The sequence below is a fragment of the Panthera uncia genome, chromosome E1 (genome assembly GCF_023721935.1).
Source record: "Panthera uncia isolate 11264 chromosome E1, Puncia_PCG_1.0, whole genome shotgun sequence".
Lineage (NCBI taxonomy): Eukaryota > Metazoa > Chordata > Mammalia > Carnivora > Felidae > Panthera > Panthera uncia.
Window position 1 is genome coordinate 19,312,486 of NC_064814.1, and position 17,673 is coordinate 19,330,158.

At 39.8% G+C, this 17,673-nt stretch overlaps 1 protein-coding gene across 10 annotated transcripts in view; it reads left to right on the top strand.

Annotated features, from left to right (window-relative positions):
• Positions 1-17,673, top strand: part of CEP112 (centrosomal protein 112) — a 413,298-nt gene that overhangs the window by 240,202 nt on the left and 155,423 nt on the right. For all 10 annotated transcript variants that reach the window (XM_049637678.1, XM_049637676.1, XM_049637673.1 and 7 more), the window contains one exon: positions 13,180-13,410. In XM_049637678.1, coding sequence (XP_049493635.1) covers positions 13,180-13,410 — 231 coding nt within the window. The remainder of the gene's footprint in view (positions 1-13,179; positions 13,411-17,673) is intronic.

The following is a 17,673-nucleotide window of genomic DNA, read 5'->3' on the forward strand; positions in this document are numbered from 1 at the left end:
TGGATGTTTAGGTGGATGGACACACAGATGGACAAACCCATGACTGACATGGCTGAGCAGGGAGCCTTGACCTACCTAAGGATCAAAAGTCTCGAAAGACACGAGACCTGTGCGAAAGCAAGAGTTCCCCGGGAGGCACTCCCCATTTTATGAACACCTCTGCCTCAGGCCATTCTGAATTGAAAACTCTTGCCTTTTTATCACTTTGTTTCTGTTTCATCCTGTCCATCCGTACTGTCTGACCCTACTGCCTGAGCCTTGGTGTTCTTACGCACCAATTGTCCTGCCTCAGAACAGCGCTGATTGGAGTTTGACAGTTGTGTTTCATTTGTTAGACACACAAAGCATCTGTCATTATTTCTGGTACTTTTTTCTTGGAGAGACAAAAGCACTGTTCTTACAAGGTTAAATTCTCTTTTATGCTAAAGTTTCTATGGGACCTATTTACGATAGAAAATTCTATTGCATTTGATATTTATAAAATGATGCTAAAAAATTAAGAGGCCACAACTCGAAAGAGTGTGTTTGCTTTGAATCTGGAAGCTTAAATCCAGATATTTATTTATTAGGTTTAACATAATGAAAGAAGAGAAATTGTTTTGGTCGGTTTTATATGACTTTAAATAACACTTGGTGGCCCGTTAACCACGAATAATTAAAGTGTGTTTTAGAACTCTTACTATGTTGTTCTAAAGAAAATATATCAGTTTAAACTTCTTTACGTAATAATGAGAGGTAGACAATAATGAAGTAATGTGATGTCCCAAAACATAATTGAAATCAAGGGTCTCCTGTGAAAAACGCACAATAAAAAGAAAAATTGTCAGAGGCTTGTGCATTTCCATAATTAAGACTATATTAACAATAATTACTGTATTATACTTTAAGAAGTTACTTGTCAGAAGCATTCTCCTTGCCATCTAGGCATAGAACATCTGCATTATTAAAAAGATGTTATTGTGTCGTGTCTTATACATACAAAGAATATGTGTCATAAATAATATTTAAGCACTAATGCACATGATCAGAACGAACAACAGGAACTGACCGCCCAAGTGAAGAATTAGAACGTTGCTGAATCCGCCACCTCTGTCCGGATGCTCCTTCCTCTCCCCAGTTCCTGGGGTCTGCCCCAGAGGCAACCACTGGCCGTAAATGTGTGTTGATGGTGACCTAACATTTTTTTTCGGCATAGCCTTATCACATACCTGTTCCCTAAGCAGTAGATTGTTTGCTTTTGCTTACATTTGAACTTCATAAAAATGGTTGCATATTATAGGTAATCCATGATTTGAATTTTTTCCCTCAATATTTTTAAGATTCATCCATTCTCTTGTGTGCAATTCCAATTTATTCATTTGTCTAGATACAATGTCCCGTTCCATTTGAGTCATCTCTAGCTAGGTAGTTTTTACAACTCCGCTGTGCACATCCTTGGACGTGTCCTTGGTGTACGGGTGTTAAGAGTTTCTCTACAAAATGTTGGGACAAAGCTTAAGAAAATGTTCAGTTTTTCTAGGTATCGCCAATTTAATTCACAACAGGGTTTTGTCGCTTTGTACTCATATCATTAGCATGTAACAGCGCCATTGATACACATCCTTGCCAACAGTTGGTACTATCAGACTTATTAATTTTTGCTAATATGGTGATTGTGAAATGAAGTTGCATTTTCTGATGAGCAGTGAAGTTGGACACCTTTTCATGTGTTTACCATTAAAATGTTTCTGTTTATAATAAGGTTCTTTTATGTATTTATTTAAAAAAATTTTTAATGTTTATTTTTGAGAGAGAGAGACAGAACCCAAGTGCGGGAAGGGTAGAGAGAGAGGGAGACACAGAATCTGAAGCGGGCTCCAGGCTCTGAGCTGTCAGCACAGAGCCCGATGCGGGGTTTAAACTCACGAACAGCGAGATCATGACCTGAGCCGAAGTCGGACACTCAACCGACTGAGCCACCCAGGCGCCCCTATAATAAAGTTCTTGATCATACCTTTTTCTCATTTCTCTATTGGACTGTTTATCTTCATTTATTGGTATTGCTTCACAAATTCTGGATACTGTTCTTTCATCAATTATATATGTTACAAATCTCCCCTTTAAAATTTTTATTTATATTTTCATTATCTTTATGGTGTCTTTTGATGAATGAATGTTCCTAATTATATTAGAGTCTAACTTATCAATCTTTTCAAGTTAGTGCCTTGTGAGTCGTGTTTAAGGAAGTTTCTTATCTTCAAGTAAAAAAGCCCTCCCCTGGGGGCGCCTGGGTGGCGCAGTCGGTTAAGCGTCCGGCTTCAGCCAGGTCACGATCTCACGGTCCGTGAGTTCGAGCCCCGCGTCAGGCTCTGGGCTGATGGCTCAGAGCCTGGAGCCTGTTTCCGATTCTGTGTCTCCCTCTCTCTCTGTCCCTCCCCCGTTCATGCTCTGTCTCTCTCTGTCCCCAAAAATAAAATAAACGTTGAAAAAAAAAATTAAAAAAAAAAAAGCCCTCCCCTGTATTTTTAAAAATTTCATCTTTCACTTTTGGTCCCTGATCACTATGCACCGATTTTTAAAATATTAGCCTTATTGAGATATAATTTCCACATCGTACAATTAACCCTTTTAAAGCATACAGTCGCATGGGTTTCGGTATGGTTCACGGAGTTGTGCAACCATCACCCCCCAAATTTTGGCACATTTTGTCACCTCCTCCCCCCAAACAGACGCTTACTAACAGTCTGTCACCCTCCATTTTCCCCACAACAGCCCTGGGCAACCACTAGTCTAAATCCTGTGCCTCTACATCTGCTTGTGCTATTTCTTATGAGTCGAATCATACATTATGTGGTCTTTTGTGACTAGTTTCTTTCACTGGTTGTGCTTTCAAGGTTCATTCATGTCATAGCCTATATTAGCTCCCCATTCCTTTCTTAAAAAAAGTGCAGTACCAGCTCCAACCGATGTGACCTTGTTTCTAGGTTCACTATTATGTTCCATTAGTCAAAATTTCCTATTTTTTATAATACTATACTGTATTAATTTCAGTCACATTATTCTAGGCCCCGATCTGTGGCGTGTCAGGCCATTTGTTCGTTGGGACTATCATGGGATTCTGTTCATCCTGTACATTTTAGGTTCAGCCTGTCAAGTTTCTTGGAAGCTTTTGTTAAAATTTTAATTGGATTTGCATCGATGCCATCAATTTGGGGAGAACTGTCGGAAGGCTTTCCATCCCCATGATGTATCTCTGTTGTTTAGATTTTCATTAATGTCTTTTAAAAAGGCTTATAATTTTTTCTCTAGAATTTTGCACATCTTTTGGTAGACTTACTTCTGAGAATCTTCTGTTTGTTATAGCTATTCATGGTGTTTATAATTTTTGTGCTGGTGTGTAAATATTACAAATAATTTTTAAACGTGGCTCTTTAATTCAAACACCTTTCTAAACTCTATTATTCCTAATGATTTGTACATTCATTTCGCATTCTCTCTATATAGACAATCATAGCTTTCATGACTGAAGAGTTTGTTTTCCTTTTTATTTCTCTTGTCATACATTTATGAATGTAAGTCGTGGTAGACATTTTTTTCTTTTTCCTGATTTCTTTTTCTTCTTCCTGCACAATAAATAATAAATAAAATTTGCTGAGTTTTTGGTAAATATCTTTCATCTGGTTAAGAATGGTCTCTTCTGGGGTGCCTGGGTGACTCAGTTGGTTAAGCATCTGACTCTTTATTTTGGCTCAGGTCATGATCTCATGGCTCATGAGTTCGAGCCCCATGTCAGTCTCTTTACTGACAGTGCAGAACCTGCCTTGGGACCCTCTCTTTTCCTCTCTCTCTGCCCTCTCTGCTTGTTCTCTCTCTCTCTTTCAAAAATAAATAAAACTTAAAAAATAATAAAAACTTAAAAAATGGCCAAGAGTTCCTGTCATGGAGTTTTTTTCAAATTTTTTTTTTTTTGTTTATTGAGATAACCATAAGGCTTTTTTCTTTGAATACATTAATGGAAAAAAATCATATCTTAGGTTATGTTTTACCATTACACCAACATTATGTCTCATCCAATATTTAAATGATGTATTATTGCTGGCTTCAATTTGCTAACAATTTTTGAGAGTGATTGACCTGAATTTTTCTTTTTTAGACATATTTTTTAATCGATGTTATACTAGCCTCATAAATTGAGTTGTTGAGTAATCTTTTTTTTGAGTCCCTGGAAGAATTAATCTAAGAGTGAATTATTTGTTTCTTAAAAACTTGGTAAATCTGGCCAGTAGAACCATCTGGGCTTGATATTTCATTTCAGGAAAGATTTTTGACTACTATTTAAATTTTTCTAATGGTTGCTGGATGATTCACATTTTCCAATTTTTTAGCCAGTTTTGGTAAATTCTTATAGTTTATGAATTTTCCTTTTCATTTAAATTTGATAATTTATTGGCACTTACAGATTTTGAGAAATGTTAAATTGCCCTTGCATTCTGTACAACTTGGCAATAACATATTTTATTTGTATACATTACTGGACTGGGTTTGCTAATAATTTGTTTAGGATTTTATGTCTGTGTTCATGAGTAAGCTGACCTATAACTTTTGTTTCTCTTCATATTCTTGTCATCCTTTGTTATCAATATTATAAATTCTGAAATAGTTTGAGGGTACATTTCTCTATTCTCTGCAAGAGATTATAAAAGACTAGAATGATCTATCTTCTGGAAGATTTTTTAGAACTCACCTGTGAAATTATCTAAACTTATTGTTTTCTTTGTAGGAAGCATTTTCACTATTCTTCCAATTTATCTAATTAGATTGTTTTATTTCTTCTTTTTGGCATTTTATATTTTCCTGGGAATCTATTTCACTTCTATTCTCCAAGTATTGGCATAATCTTTCATTTTTATTTTTATTTTTTTAAAGTTCATTTATTTTGAGGGAAAGAGAGAGAGAGAGAGTGAGTGAGGAACAGACAGAGAGAGGGAGAGGGAGAATCCCAAGCAGGCTCTACACCACCAGCATAGAGCACTATGTGGGGCTAGAACCCATGAACCATGAGCTCACGACCTGAGCCAAAGTCAGATGCTTAACTGACTGAGCCACCCAGGTTCCCCTAATCTTTTTTTTTTTTTTTTTTTTTTTTTTTTTTTTGAGAGAGAGTGCACAAGTGGCGGAGGGGCAGAGAGGGAGAGGAAGAAAGAGAAATCCCAAGTAGGTTCTGCACTCTCAGCACAGAGCCCAATGTGGGGCACAGTCTCATGACTGTGAGATCATCACCTCAGCCAAAATCAAGAGTCAGGTGCTTTACTGACTGAGCCACCCAGGTACCCCTTGGCATATTTTTATGGTATGATCTTATTTATCTCTTTAATGTCTCATGGATTTGTGGTATGGTTTTTTTGTAATGTTAGTATTAGTTATCTCTTTTTTCTAGGTAATATTGCCATAGCTTTATTTGCAGCCCTAATATTGTTTGTTTGTGTCTTCTCTCCTGTTTCCTTCATCAGTCTTACTAGAAATTGTTCTATCTTGTAATTTCTTAAATTGGCCTTTTTTTCATTAACAATTAGCCTTTTAAAAATAAATAATATGTTATGGCCACATATTTCCTTCACTTCACCTTCATCCTTCAGGATTTCGTAAGTAATATTTTCTTTGTAAACCATTTCTAAGAATTTTTATTTAAATGTTATGAATTTATTTTTGATTAGGAAATATGTTAACATCAATCAATTAAAAATTTTTTTAATGTCTATTTATTTTAAAGGGAGAGGGACAGAGAGCATGCATGAGCAGGGGAGGAGCAGAGAGAAAGGGAGATAGAGACTGCCAAGCAGGCTCTGAGCTCTGTGCTGACAGCAGAGAGCCTGATGTGGGGCCTGAACCCACAAACCGTGCAGTCATAACCTGAGCTGAAGTCGGACTCTTAAGAGACTGAGCCACCCAGGCACCCCAACATCAATCAATTTAAAAGTCACAAAAATAGACACAATAAAATATCTCCCATGAACCCATGACTGTTGATACTAACCCCCTCATTCCCATTTAAAACAGTACAAATGTGAAAAAAAAAATGTCTTGGGTCTTCTAAGTACTTTAATTTTTATCTTAAATTTGTTTTGAACCATGAATTATTTACACTGTGTTTAAAACTTTGAAGTATTAGGGGATTATTTTGGTTTTGTTGTTGCTATTTTTGCCAAGGTTCCTAATTTAATTTTTTTTTAATCTTTATTCACTTTTTGAGAGACAGAGCGAGCATGAGCGGGGGAGGGACAGAGAGAGAGGGAGACACAGAATCTGAAACAGGCTCCAGGTTCTGAGCTGTCAACACAGAGCCTGACACGTATTTTAAAAACATTTTTAAATTTATAGTGAAAATTGAGAAGATAGTATAAAGTTTTCCCATATACCTTGCACCCAGTTTCCCCTTTTATTAACATCTTACGTTAATATGGTACATTGTTTAAATTACACACCAATGTTGATATGTCATCATTAACTAAAATCCATACCTTATTCAGATTTGCTTAGTTTTTACCTAGTGTCCTTTTTTTGTTACACAATCCCATGTAGAATATCACATTACATTTAGTTGTCTTCTTTCCTTAGTCTCTTCTGCTATGATAGTTTGTCAGCTTGTCCTTACTTTTGATAACCTTGACAGTTTTGAGGAGTGCCCATTAGGAATTTGTAAAATGCCCTTCATTGTAATTTGGAATACCTCTGCAAGGAAGATTTGTTTCTTCTCCCCCATTAATTAATTTATTAAATCATTTATATGAGTATGTACTCATGGATATTTATTTTATTCTTTGAAATATAATCCAGTCCTTTTTTTTTTTTTTTTTTTTTTTTTTCTCAAATTGTTCCAGCTTTGGCCATTGGGAGCTCCTTCAGTTGGTTCTTGTGTCTTTAATATACTGTCATCAAGGAGCACTTCCTTACTACTAGCACAGCAAGATGCTCTGGTTCATCTTATATATTTCCTGCTCACTCTTAGACTCAGTCATTTGTCTAAGGGCCACTGTTTCCTTTTATCAGGGAATGGTACTAGAACCCAAAATCTGAGTGCTGGGTGTATTTGTTGCTACTGGGATGTCATTTACTGAATATATTCTTTTTTCCCCTTACTTTACCTGCTTTTAAGCTTTTCTCTTTGTCTTTTGTGTTCTGCCATTTCATTACCTAGTATACAGATTAGACCCCTCCCTCCCTCCCTCCCTCCCTCCCTCCCTTCCTCCCTTCCTCCCTTCCTTCCTTCCTTCCTTCCTTCCTTCCTGCCCTTCCTTCCTTCCTTCCTGCCCTTCCTTCCTTCCTTCCTTTTCTGTCCTGTCTGATATTTATTCTGCTCACTAATCCTGAGGATTCTTATTTTTCCTCAGTTCTGAAAATTCTCATTTTTGCATATCCTTCCTATCTTCTCTTTTCTGTCCCCTCCTTCTGGAACTCCAGACATATATTAGATATTTTTATTTTACCTTCCATAGCTTTAAACATCTCACTTACAGTTATCTTCTGATTATTAATTTGCTGTGTTCTAAGTAATTTATTAAGATCCCTCTTCTGTTTCATTACTTTTTTGCTTTTGCTATGTTTAAACTGCCTTAACTCATCTATTCTTTTATTCAAAAACTTTTTTTGGAAGTTATATTTGATTCTTTCTCAAATATGATAATTTTTGCTTAGTCTCTTGTGACTTACTCACTTTGTGATTCTATCTTTTAAAAACATTTTTTTGTGTTTATTTCTTTATTTTGAGAGAGGGAAAGAGAGAAGGGGAAAGGGGGGAGGGGCAGAGAGAGAGGGAGAGAGAGAATCCCAAGCATCCCCCACAATGTCAGTGCAGAGCCCAACATGGGGCTTGATCTCACGAACCATGAGATCATGACCTGAGCCAATATCAAGAATCAGATGTTTAACCAACTGAGCCACCCAGGCGCCCCTTTTAAATTTTTTTTTAATGTTTCATCTTTTGTTTTTTAAAACATTTAATACATGTTATTTTATCTTTTTTTTCTCATAATTCTCATATTTGAAGTGCCTGCCAGTGGGAATCTGTTTTTGCTGACTCTTACCGATGGTGTTTTTTCCCTGGATTTAATAATTTTTAAATTATGAGCTCATTCTTGGTTTACCTTAATTTATGGAAAACTTGGAGACATTAAACTAAAGAAACTTTTTTCCAGAGGGAATTGATTTTAGCATCAGGCAGGAGTAAATAACACTATGGACCTAGAACCACTTTAGTCCTGTTCCAGGCCCTCTGACTTAATTCCATGGAATCATGTTCAGCTCCCATATTCCTTGCCCCCAGAAGCTGCAATGCTCGTAAAGACATTTGTCCTCCAAGATACATTGCCTTTTGAGCGTGCTCAGTGCTCACTATCCTATTTTTGGCACATGCAGTTTTATAGTGTGTGATTTCTGTTTTGTTTTTTCTTTTGGATTTTCCTCTTACTTCCTATGAGCAAAGAAAGAAAACATTGTATTTTGTACAGAATCTAGTTGTTTCATCTCATGAAGGTCTCTCAGAATATCTAATCTGCCAAACTGCCTGGGGTAACCATCCTAAATCACCAATATTCCTCTCCCTTCCTTGCCTTCATCATGCATTTAGTTGTTTAGCCCTTTTTTTAATGTCTATTTTTGAGAGAGCACAAGTGGGGGATGGGCAGAAAGAAGGAGAGACACAGATCCCAAGTAGGCTCCGTGCCATCGGCGCAGAGCCTCATGTGGGGCTCGAACCCATGAACCGCGAGATCATTACCTGAGCTGAGATCAAGAGTCGGGCACTTAACCCGCTGCACCACCCAGGTGCCTTCCCCTAACCGTTTCAGTTCTACTTCTAAAATTGTATTCCCATCCATTCCACTCTTTCCACTACTGCTGGCCTTCCCATCTCTGGTGTGTCTAACCCATGAGGTAAACTGCCTCCAGGTTAGTCTTTCTTAATACAGATTCAGTAGTATTTCTTGACTTACCATCCCCACATACTCCTTTCCAGCATCCAATTTCGGCATCTTACTGGTCCTCCAGTGCCTTGATTTCCAACCCCTGTAGTTTAATGTCTTCAATATCTGCAGCAAATCTCTGTTTTCGGAGTTTCTCCTGTTCCTCTTTGACGTTCTGTTTTTCTTCTTCCATGCAACTCATTCTTTCTTCCTGAAATGTCCTGTATTTATCCCTGTTCCCAAATGGTGCTAATTTCTCTCTTAAGGTACATCTCAGATGCATTCAATTTTATTTAGGTTTTCAGAATTCTTAGCTCAAAGTAAGGGCTCCCTCTTTTGAACTTTTATGGCACATCGTCTTCTTTTATGGCTCTCTGGGGTGTGTGTGTGTGTGTGTGTGTGTGTGTGTGTGTAGCTTATTTATTGTAGTCTAAACTCTGTGGGTAAAGTTTCTTCTCTAGAAGTCACTTATGGTGGCTTCCACATCATAGATCCTAACAAATGGTAGATTACATATACCTACACATTAAAGAGTAGCGCATTGGAAACATTTCAGCTCTTGGTGGTGATTGCTCACAAACTTTCTGTGACGGTACAAAGGTAACCTAATACATTAATAACTTTATTAACGTTGTCTTTTTTCCAAGAGCACCTATAGAGCAATTTTTGGATTTCCAAGATAGTCCAAATGATTCTTTCTTAACCATGAACATGTTCTCAACTTAGACACATTTTGCTTTCATAAAATGCATTTTTGAATTTTGTTTGGGACCACTTTGATGATAATCCTGGCAATCTATTATCATTTATGAGATGTTTCAACCTCTCACTGCTCTTGCCAGAACTTGTCAGATTCAGAGTGGTTTGAAGAGTCATTAGCTTTCTGGGGCGCCTGGGTGGCTCAGTAGGTTAAGTGTCCTACTTCAGCTCAGATCATGATCTGAGTCATGAGTTCATCATCAGGTCATGAGGTTGAGCCCTGTGTCTGGCTCTCTGCTGTCGGCACAGAACCCGCTTTGGATCCTCTGTCCCCCTCGCTCTCCGCCCCTCCCCCGCTCGCACCTGTGCACACGTGCGCTCTCTCTTCTCTTTCAAAAATAAACATTAAAAAAAGAGTCATTAGCTTTCTAAGGAAATTGGTATAAATGTTTGGTGTTTGTCTTTTGGTGACTGGCTTACTTCACTGAGCATAATGTCCTCAAGTTTCATCCGTGCTATAGTATAAGTCAGAATTTCCTTCTTTCTGTAGGCCGAAGAACAATGCATCGTACATACAGACCCCATTTTGCTTATCCCCCTATCTGTTGATGGACATGCAGTTGCTTCCATGTTTTCTGGTCTGTCTGTATGTTTTTAACTGTTAATTGAACTCAGCTCGATTAAAAGTTGTGCTTACGGTGTGTGTCCCCTATAGACAGATAACAACCTTTATTAATTTGTTAAATGTTGTTGTAATTCTCCTGTTCTGTATCAGTCAGATGGATGAAGTTTGATAGCTCGTTATTTATAATCGTAAAGAAAAATGAACACGTCTATTCCAGATTGATCTTGGCAGTTCTGTCACTCTAGTTATCAGCACTTGCTAAGGACTGAAATATTAAATACCCCAGGGAAGCCTTCAGCATTAAGTTCTTTCATTTAATGTTTATTTCTCCCATAATTAGTTGATACATTTTTCAGTATAGTTTTTCTGTTTGAAAATCGTCATTGGACTGAAGCCAGTGCATATCAATGTGCCAGCAACTTAAAATGCCTTCCTTAAGTTCTCATCACATTCCTAGTCAACTCATAAAAATATACAGAATTACGAAGTGCACCGGTGGCTCGGGTGTGCAGAAACAGGTTCCCGTATACACCGTTGTTCACGTTGGAAAATGGACTCTGTTTCTGTAGAGCAATTTGAAAAAAAAGCTACAAAGTCATTCTTATCTTTTGATGAAATAATCTTCATAATGTCAACTAAAAGCAAAATAGCACTGTCATGTATTCATAGGTGTCGCATATGTAATAATGACTAATTGGAAATAAGACAAATCTCCAAAAATAATATGATTAAGTAAATGACGATATACTGCAATGATGAAATATTAAAGAGCTACTAAGAGTGAGTCAGTACGCTAATAAATGGAAACGAAGACATAAAGTTAGGTATAGGAAAAGGTAGAACAGCATCTAAACGTGACTATACCATTGAAAATATTTTTATGGGCGTGCCCGGGTGACTCAGTTAAGTGCGTAACTCTTGATTTCAGCTCAGGTCATGACCTCACGGTTTGTGAGATCAAGCCCCCCGAGGGGCTCTGCGCCGACGGCACAGAGTCTGCTGGGGATTCTCTCACGCCCTCTCTCTCTCTGCCCCTCCCCCACTTACACTTTCTCTCTCTCTCAAAATAAATAAATAAATAAACTTAAAAAAAAAAAAAAGAAAGTAAATATTTTTATGTACATCGACAAAGATAGAAATTCAGTTTGGGGTGGTTTCGGTGGTTTTGGGAAGCTAACTTATTTTGTTCATTTTTTATTTTTTACAAAGACGTTATGACCCTGTGACTTTGGGGTGCAGCTTTGTACTCATCCTGGTGAAAATGAGAAGTTAGGGGTGTGCAATAAGAAGAAATGAACAAAATGCAACAAATGTCATTCTCTATAAAAAATTCTTACAACTCTGATACAGTATAGTAGGTGATAAAAACAAAGGCTTTCAAATCAAATCAGTCTGAATTTGGATAAAACCTTTGCAAGTCTGTTTCTCTCAGACTACGTCTTAGTCTGTCCTGGCTACTATAAGAACATACCACGGGCTGGGTGGGTTATAAGCAGCAGACATGCACCTGTCCCATTTCTGGAAGCTGGAAGTCGAAGACCAAGGCACCAGCATGTTTGTGTTCTAATAAGGACCCTCTTCCTGGTTCATGGCTAGCGCCTTCTCCCTGCGTCCTCACGTGGTAGAAGGGGAAAGGGATTTCCGAGTCTCCTTTCAAAAGGCACTAATCCCATTTTATAAAGGCATTAATCACATCCTGAAGGCCCAAGATGACCAATGTCCTTAATAGAAGAGGAAAGTTTGGACCCAGGGACACAGACACACAAAGAAGCCACGTGAAGACAGAGCAGAGACTGGAGCGATACGTCTGTAAGCCGAGGAACACCAGAGATCTCCAGCAAACCCCAGAAGCTAGAAGAGAGGCATGGAACAGATTTTTCCCTCTGAGCCTCCAAAAGGAATCCACTCTACCTACACCTTGATTTCAGACTACTAATCTCTGGAACTGTGAGAGAATAGGTGTCTGTTGTATTGAGCCACTCAGTTTATAGTACTCTGTTAATGGCAGCCTCAGGAAACTAATATACCCCATATGTTTGGGAATTAAGAAACGTACTTCTAAATGGTTTATAAGTCAAAGAAGAAAATAATAATGGAAGTTAAAAATGTTTGAGCTAAATGATAATGAAAATCTCATATTTCTACACCTAAGAGATTAAACGTAAGCAATAGTTGGAGGGATATTTATAGTCTTAAGTTTATAAATCAGAAAAGAAGTAAGTATAAAAATAAATGACTTAAATACTGAAAATAAGAAAATAGGAGGAGGAATATAAAATAAACCCAAGAACGTAGAATGCTAGACATCATAAAATCAGAGCAGACATCATATGAAATAAAAACGAAAATACAAGGGCACCTGGGTGGCTTAGTTGGTTAAGCGTCTGACTCTTGATTTCGGTTCAGGTCATGGTTGTGGGACTGAGCCCTGTGTCGGGCTCTACGCTGACAGCATGGAGCCTGTTTGCGACTCTTTCTGTCTCTCTGCCTCTCTGTCTCTCTGTCTCCGCCTCTCTCTCCACCTCTCCCCTGCTTGTGCACGAGCTCTCTCTCTCTCTCTCTCTCTCAATTTAAATGAACTTAAAAAAGCCCGAAAATACAATAGCAAGTACTAGATGAATCTTCGGAACATAATGTTGAATATTGAAAAAGCAAGTTGCAAAGGAATACATATAACATTCCATTTACATAAATATTTGAAGCAAATGAAATGGACTATGTTGTATATGGTAAAATGTTCTAGGTAGCATTTATGTCTAAACGAGGAGGGGATGGCCTGGGATGGGAGAATAAGGGAAGGAAGGAAGGGAGGAAGGAAGGAAGGGAACTTTTTTGGTAGATTTATTAATCTTTTGTGATTCTTCTTTTATGATTTTTCCTATTCATATCCTCTACCCGTTTTTCATTTTTAAAAATAAGGTTATTGCCGACATGGAAGCCCAAGTTCACAAGTTGAGAGAAGAGCTGATTCACGTGAACTCCCAGCGGAAACAGCAGCTGGTGGAACTCGGCCTTCTTCGTGAAGAGGAGAAGCAAAAGGCTGCAAGGGACCACGAGACCGCGGTCTATAAGCTGAAGGCCGAGTCAGAAAAGATGAAGTTGGAGCTGAAGAGGGCTCATGCCGCTGAGACAGACGTGGCGTTGGAGAAGGTAAGGCATCCCGCTGGATTCGTACAGATCCCTGGGACCCGGGTTTGGATACCACTGCTGCCACCCTTGGATTTGATCTCTCAAAGATGGCAGGCCTAGAACCACTCCCGAAATTTGTAAACTATTCACACGAGCAGTTTCAGTATCTCGCTCTATGTTTAAACACCACGAGAAGAATCCGGGGAGTAGGTTCCCTAACTTTTCCCTTGACGTTCACAGAAGGGATAGTTGGAATATCCCATTTCCGTAGGGATTGAATACACATGGTGATAGAGCAGCGTAGAACACTGTCCAGTATTGTGCTGAGCAGGGATCCTTGGGCGATAGCCCGAAGTTTTCCTAGGTTAAGACTAGATCTTTGGTAGTTTTTCCAGTAGTTGTTTCTATATTTCACAGTCTTTTGTAATAGCATGACATAAGTGATGATGTAGTTTCCCAGATAGATGTTTCAGATTAAGAAAAGTTTCTTTAGAATTATATATTTTTGACAAAGATGTCAGCATAATGTTCACACATTTGGGGTTGACTTGTATTCCAGGTATAATCTCAAATATTCATTCTTTCAATGTTCTGAAAAAGTGGAAACATTTTAATTGGGTAGTAAATGTGAACTGTTATAAATCATAGCAGCTGTAAATGACCTCTTGAGTTCCTACAGACCCGTCTCTTATCTTGAGATCAAAAAACTTGAATAGGGTAATCTAAGAGTCTTCTAATTCTGCTTATTTTTTTTTTTACCTTTTCTTCTTCATCTTTGAATACTCTGTCTTCACAGAACACACAACACCATTCTAATGCTGCACTGATTTTATTTTATTTTTTTAATGTTTATTTACTTTTGAGAGAGAGAGAGAGAGAGACAGAGCGTGAGCGAGGGAGGGGCAGAGAGAGATACACACACAGAATCCGAAGCAGGTTTCAGGCTCTGAGCTGTCAGCACAGAGCCCGACACGGGGCTCAAACTCACGGACCACGAGATCATGACCTGGGCCAAAGTCAGATGCTTAACCGACGGAGCCACCCAGGTGCCCCTGCTCCACTGATGTTACACGGATTGTGACCCTAAGATGCTTCCCTGATAGTGTCTTAATTTCTTGGGAGGTCGGATTTTATCAGGCTTTGCCCTTGGCAGCATAACTCTGAACCCAGAAATAAATAGGAGCAAGACTCTAAAGAGGCAGAAGGTAGCCTGGCTTCTTAGAGAAATAGCGAGGAGACTGGCGTGGCCAGAAATGGTGACCGAGGAGGAGAAAGAGAAGGAGGTGATGAGGCTAGGGAAGAAACCTCAGGTCCTGTGGGCCTACGTGGGCCCTTGGCAGGGTTTTGCTTTGACTCTCTGAGAGTAAGGAGGCTTTGCAGGTTTTGAGCAGAGGAGGGACGATGCTCTGATTCCCATTTGAGTAGCATCTCTCTGTGCGTGCTAAGAATAGACTGAACTGAGGGCACAGAAGGCAGTAGGGACACCAGTGAAAAGTCCATTGCAGGAAGTTTAGACGAGATGACAGAGGCCCGGGCCTGGGCAGTGGCAGCAAAAGTGGTCAAAACTGATGAGATTCGGGTTGGGTTCTGAAAAGGGAACAGACAGTGTCTGCTGTTGGTTCAGACGTGGAGTCAAGAGAGAAGGAGAGGGGCGTATGCTATGGTGCAGTCAAGGGCGGTTTCACAGTGACTTGCGGGAGCCAGCGGACCAGTGGAGTTATTTGTTGTTGAAGGAAGAGTAACAGAGCAGGTGGTGGGGCCACTGGGGGCGGGTCCGGGTTGCGATGCCTTTTATACACCTAAGTGAGGAATTTGTGGTAATTCCATCAAGGCAGTACAAAATAAGAATGTTTTGATGCTAAAATATACAGAGTTTCAGGAATTAGAAATCGTCCTTATTGAGACTGTTTTAGCCCTCTGAAAATAGCAGGTCAGCGAGACTGATGGAGAGCGAAAGGGATGTCGGCCCATCCTCTCTGGTGACTCTTACATGCCCCTCCCCTCGCCTTGGTGCCAATCAGCTCTAGCCAACAGCTCAAAGTGCTTCTAAGGAGATGTTCTGAAATGGCACAGGAACCCCTGCACACTGATTTCAGAAAATTGGATATACCAAAACCAGACTTAAAAACATACAAGCTGGGCCTTAATTTTCTTGCATTATATACTCATATTTCAGATGTTTCTTTTTACTAGAAGATGAACCTTTTCAACTATAGGTCTATATGTGTTGTAACTAATTAGCAGTTTGCAGATAATAAAGAAAAATAGTAATAGAACCATTAGTGATTCAGTTGGCAAACATTTCTGGAAGATCTTCTGTAACCTAGAAAGGCACATCCCAGGCACTGTGCGGACACATAGAAAAAAGAAACAAAAAAGGTATTGTCCTTAAGGAGGTCTGAAAGTAACAGTGGCAGTAAGATATTCACACATAGAAAAATAACCATAATGCAAGGTAGAGTGTGAATTGGGGGAGATCATTCCTGTTAAGGAAATCAGGGAAGATTCACTGGAAGAGGTGTCACTTTTACCAGATATAGGTAATATGTAGGATTTTGACTAGTAGATATGCAAGGGGGCATTCAAAGCCAGAGGACTTAACAATAGCAAGACAAACAAAACTGTTTATATGGCATTGAGGTTAATCAAGGGAGGTGGTTAGTGATCAGGCTAAAAGACAGTCTAGGATCACTGAGACTCTCCAAAGCCGTGATAGTATTTTAGCTTCATCGGGTAAACGGTGAGGAGCTGCTGAAAGTTTTTAAGCCCTGAAAGTCAGCATTCAAGTGATTCTTGGGAAAATCTTTCTGTCGGTGTTGTTGCAGTGGGAATGCCAATTGGTGGGGACCGGATTAATAACACGGGCAGGAGGTCTCTGTGAGCACGTTAGAAATGCGGGAAGGCTGTGAGAGCCTAGTGGTGACAATGGGCTGGAGGGAACATGGCTGAGAATCATCTCAGAGGTGGCATTGGTTACACTTGTCAAGGTTACATCCAGCCCTGAATACATGGGGAAGGGAGAAGTCTGGTTGGGGAGAGAGAAGGCATGTGCCATTTGTTGAGTTGGACGTGCCCCCACTCCACCCAGCTGTGACGTTCACTTGCTGTTGAAGGAACGTCTGTAGAGAGCCAGAAGAGAGGGCAGGACTCGAAGAAACAGCTGTGGGGTGTCACCCACAGGGAGGGCCCGTTCATGAGAGGAATATAGAAAGAAAACAGTCAGCCGTGAAGGAAGAACTTCACTGAAGATGTTGGGGAGGAAGCAGCCAAAGAAGGGTCATTGAGGTAAGAGGAATCTGAGAAGACTATATTTTCATGGACGCAAAGGCAGAGAATATTTGGAAAGGAGGATTTTCAAGAATGTGACACAAAATCAGGAAGGGTGAGGGCAGAGGAGAGGTCACGGGATTTGAAACTGAGAATTCACTGATGATCTTGGGCAGAACCCTCAAGGGATAGTGTGGACAGGAACCCTGTTGCAGAAGATGAGAAAGGAGTGAGGAAGGGAAGGTTCGTGAATACTCTGTTGTTTCAGAAAACCGGATATTAAAAGGAAGGTGTAGTTCCAAAGGAGTATATTTTTAGGCTGCAAATGTCTTGAAATACAGGAGAAGGGAACTAGTGGAAAGGAAGAGCTTAGTGAGGCAGAGAACCACAGACACTTGAGGGTTTGCCATCTGAGACATAAGGGTGTGGTTGAAAGAGTGGCACAGGCCCACCCTGGGCCCTTGGCCGCGAGGATCCAGCCGTGTGAGACCTTGGCTTGTTCCTGGAGCCTGCCTCGCCCTCTCCTTCCTCCAGGCCTTTATACCTGCCGCCTCTCAGCCTGGGATGTTCTTCCCCTCCCCTGGAGTCTCTGTGGCTCTCCTCCTCCTCACTCTGCACTGCTCAGTGTCCTTCTCTGACCTCGCTCTCCAAATCTTGCCCAGCTCTACCGGCGTTGCTGGTCCCATTGTCTTCATACTTCTTTTTTTTTTTTTTAAGCTGTTGTGTTTTTTTTTTCAGTATATGAAATTTACTGTCAAATTGGTTTCCATACAACACCCAGTGCTCATCCCAAAAGGTGCCCTCCTCAATACCCATCACCCACCCTCCCCTCCCTCCCACCCCCCATCAACCCTCAGTTTGTTCTCAGTTTTTAAGAGTCTCTTATGCTTTGGCTCTCTCCCACTCTAACCTCTTTTTTTCTTTCCTTCCCCTTCCCCATGGGTTTCTGTTAAGTTTCTCAGGATCCACATAAGAGTGAAAACATATGGTATCTGTCTTTCTCTGTATGGCTTATTT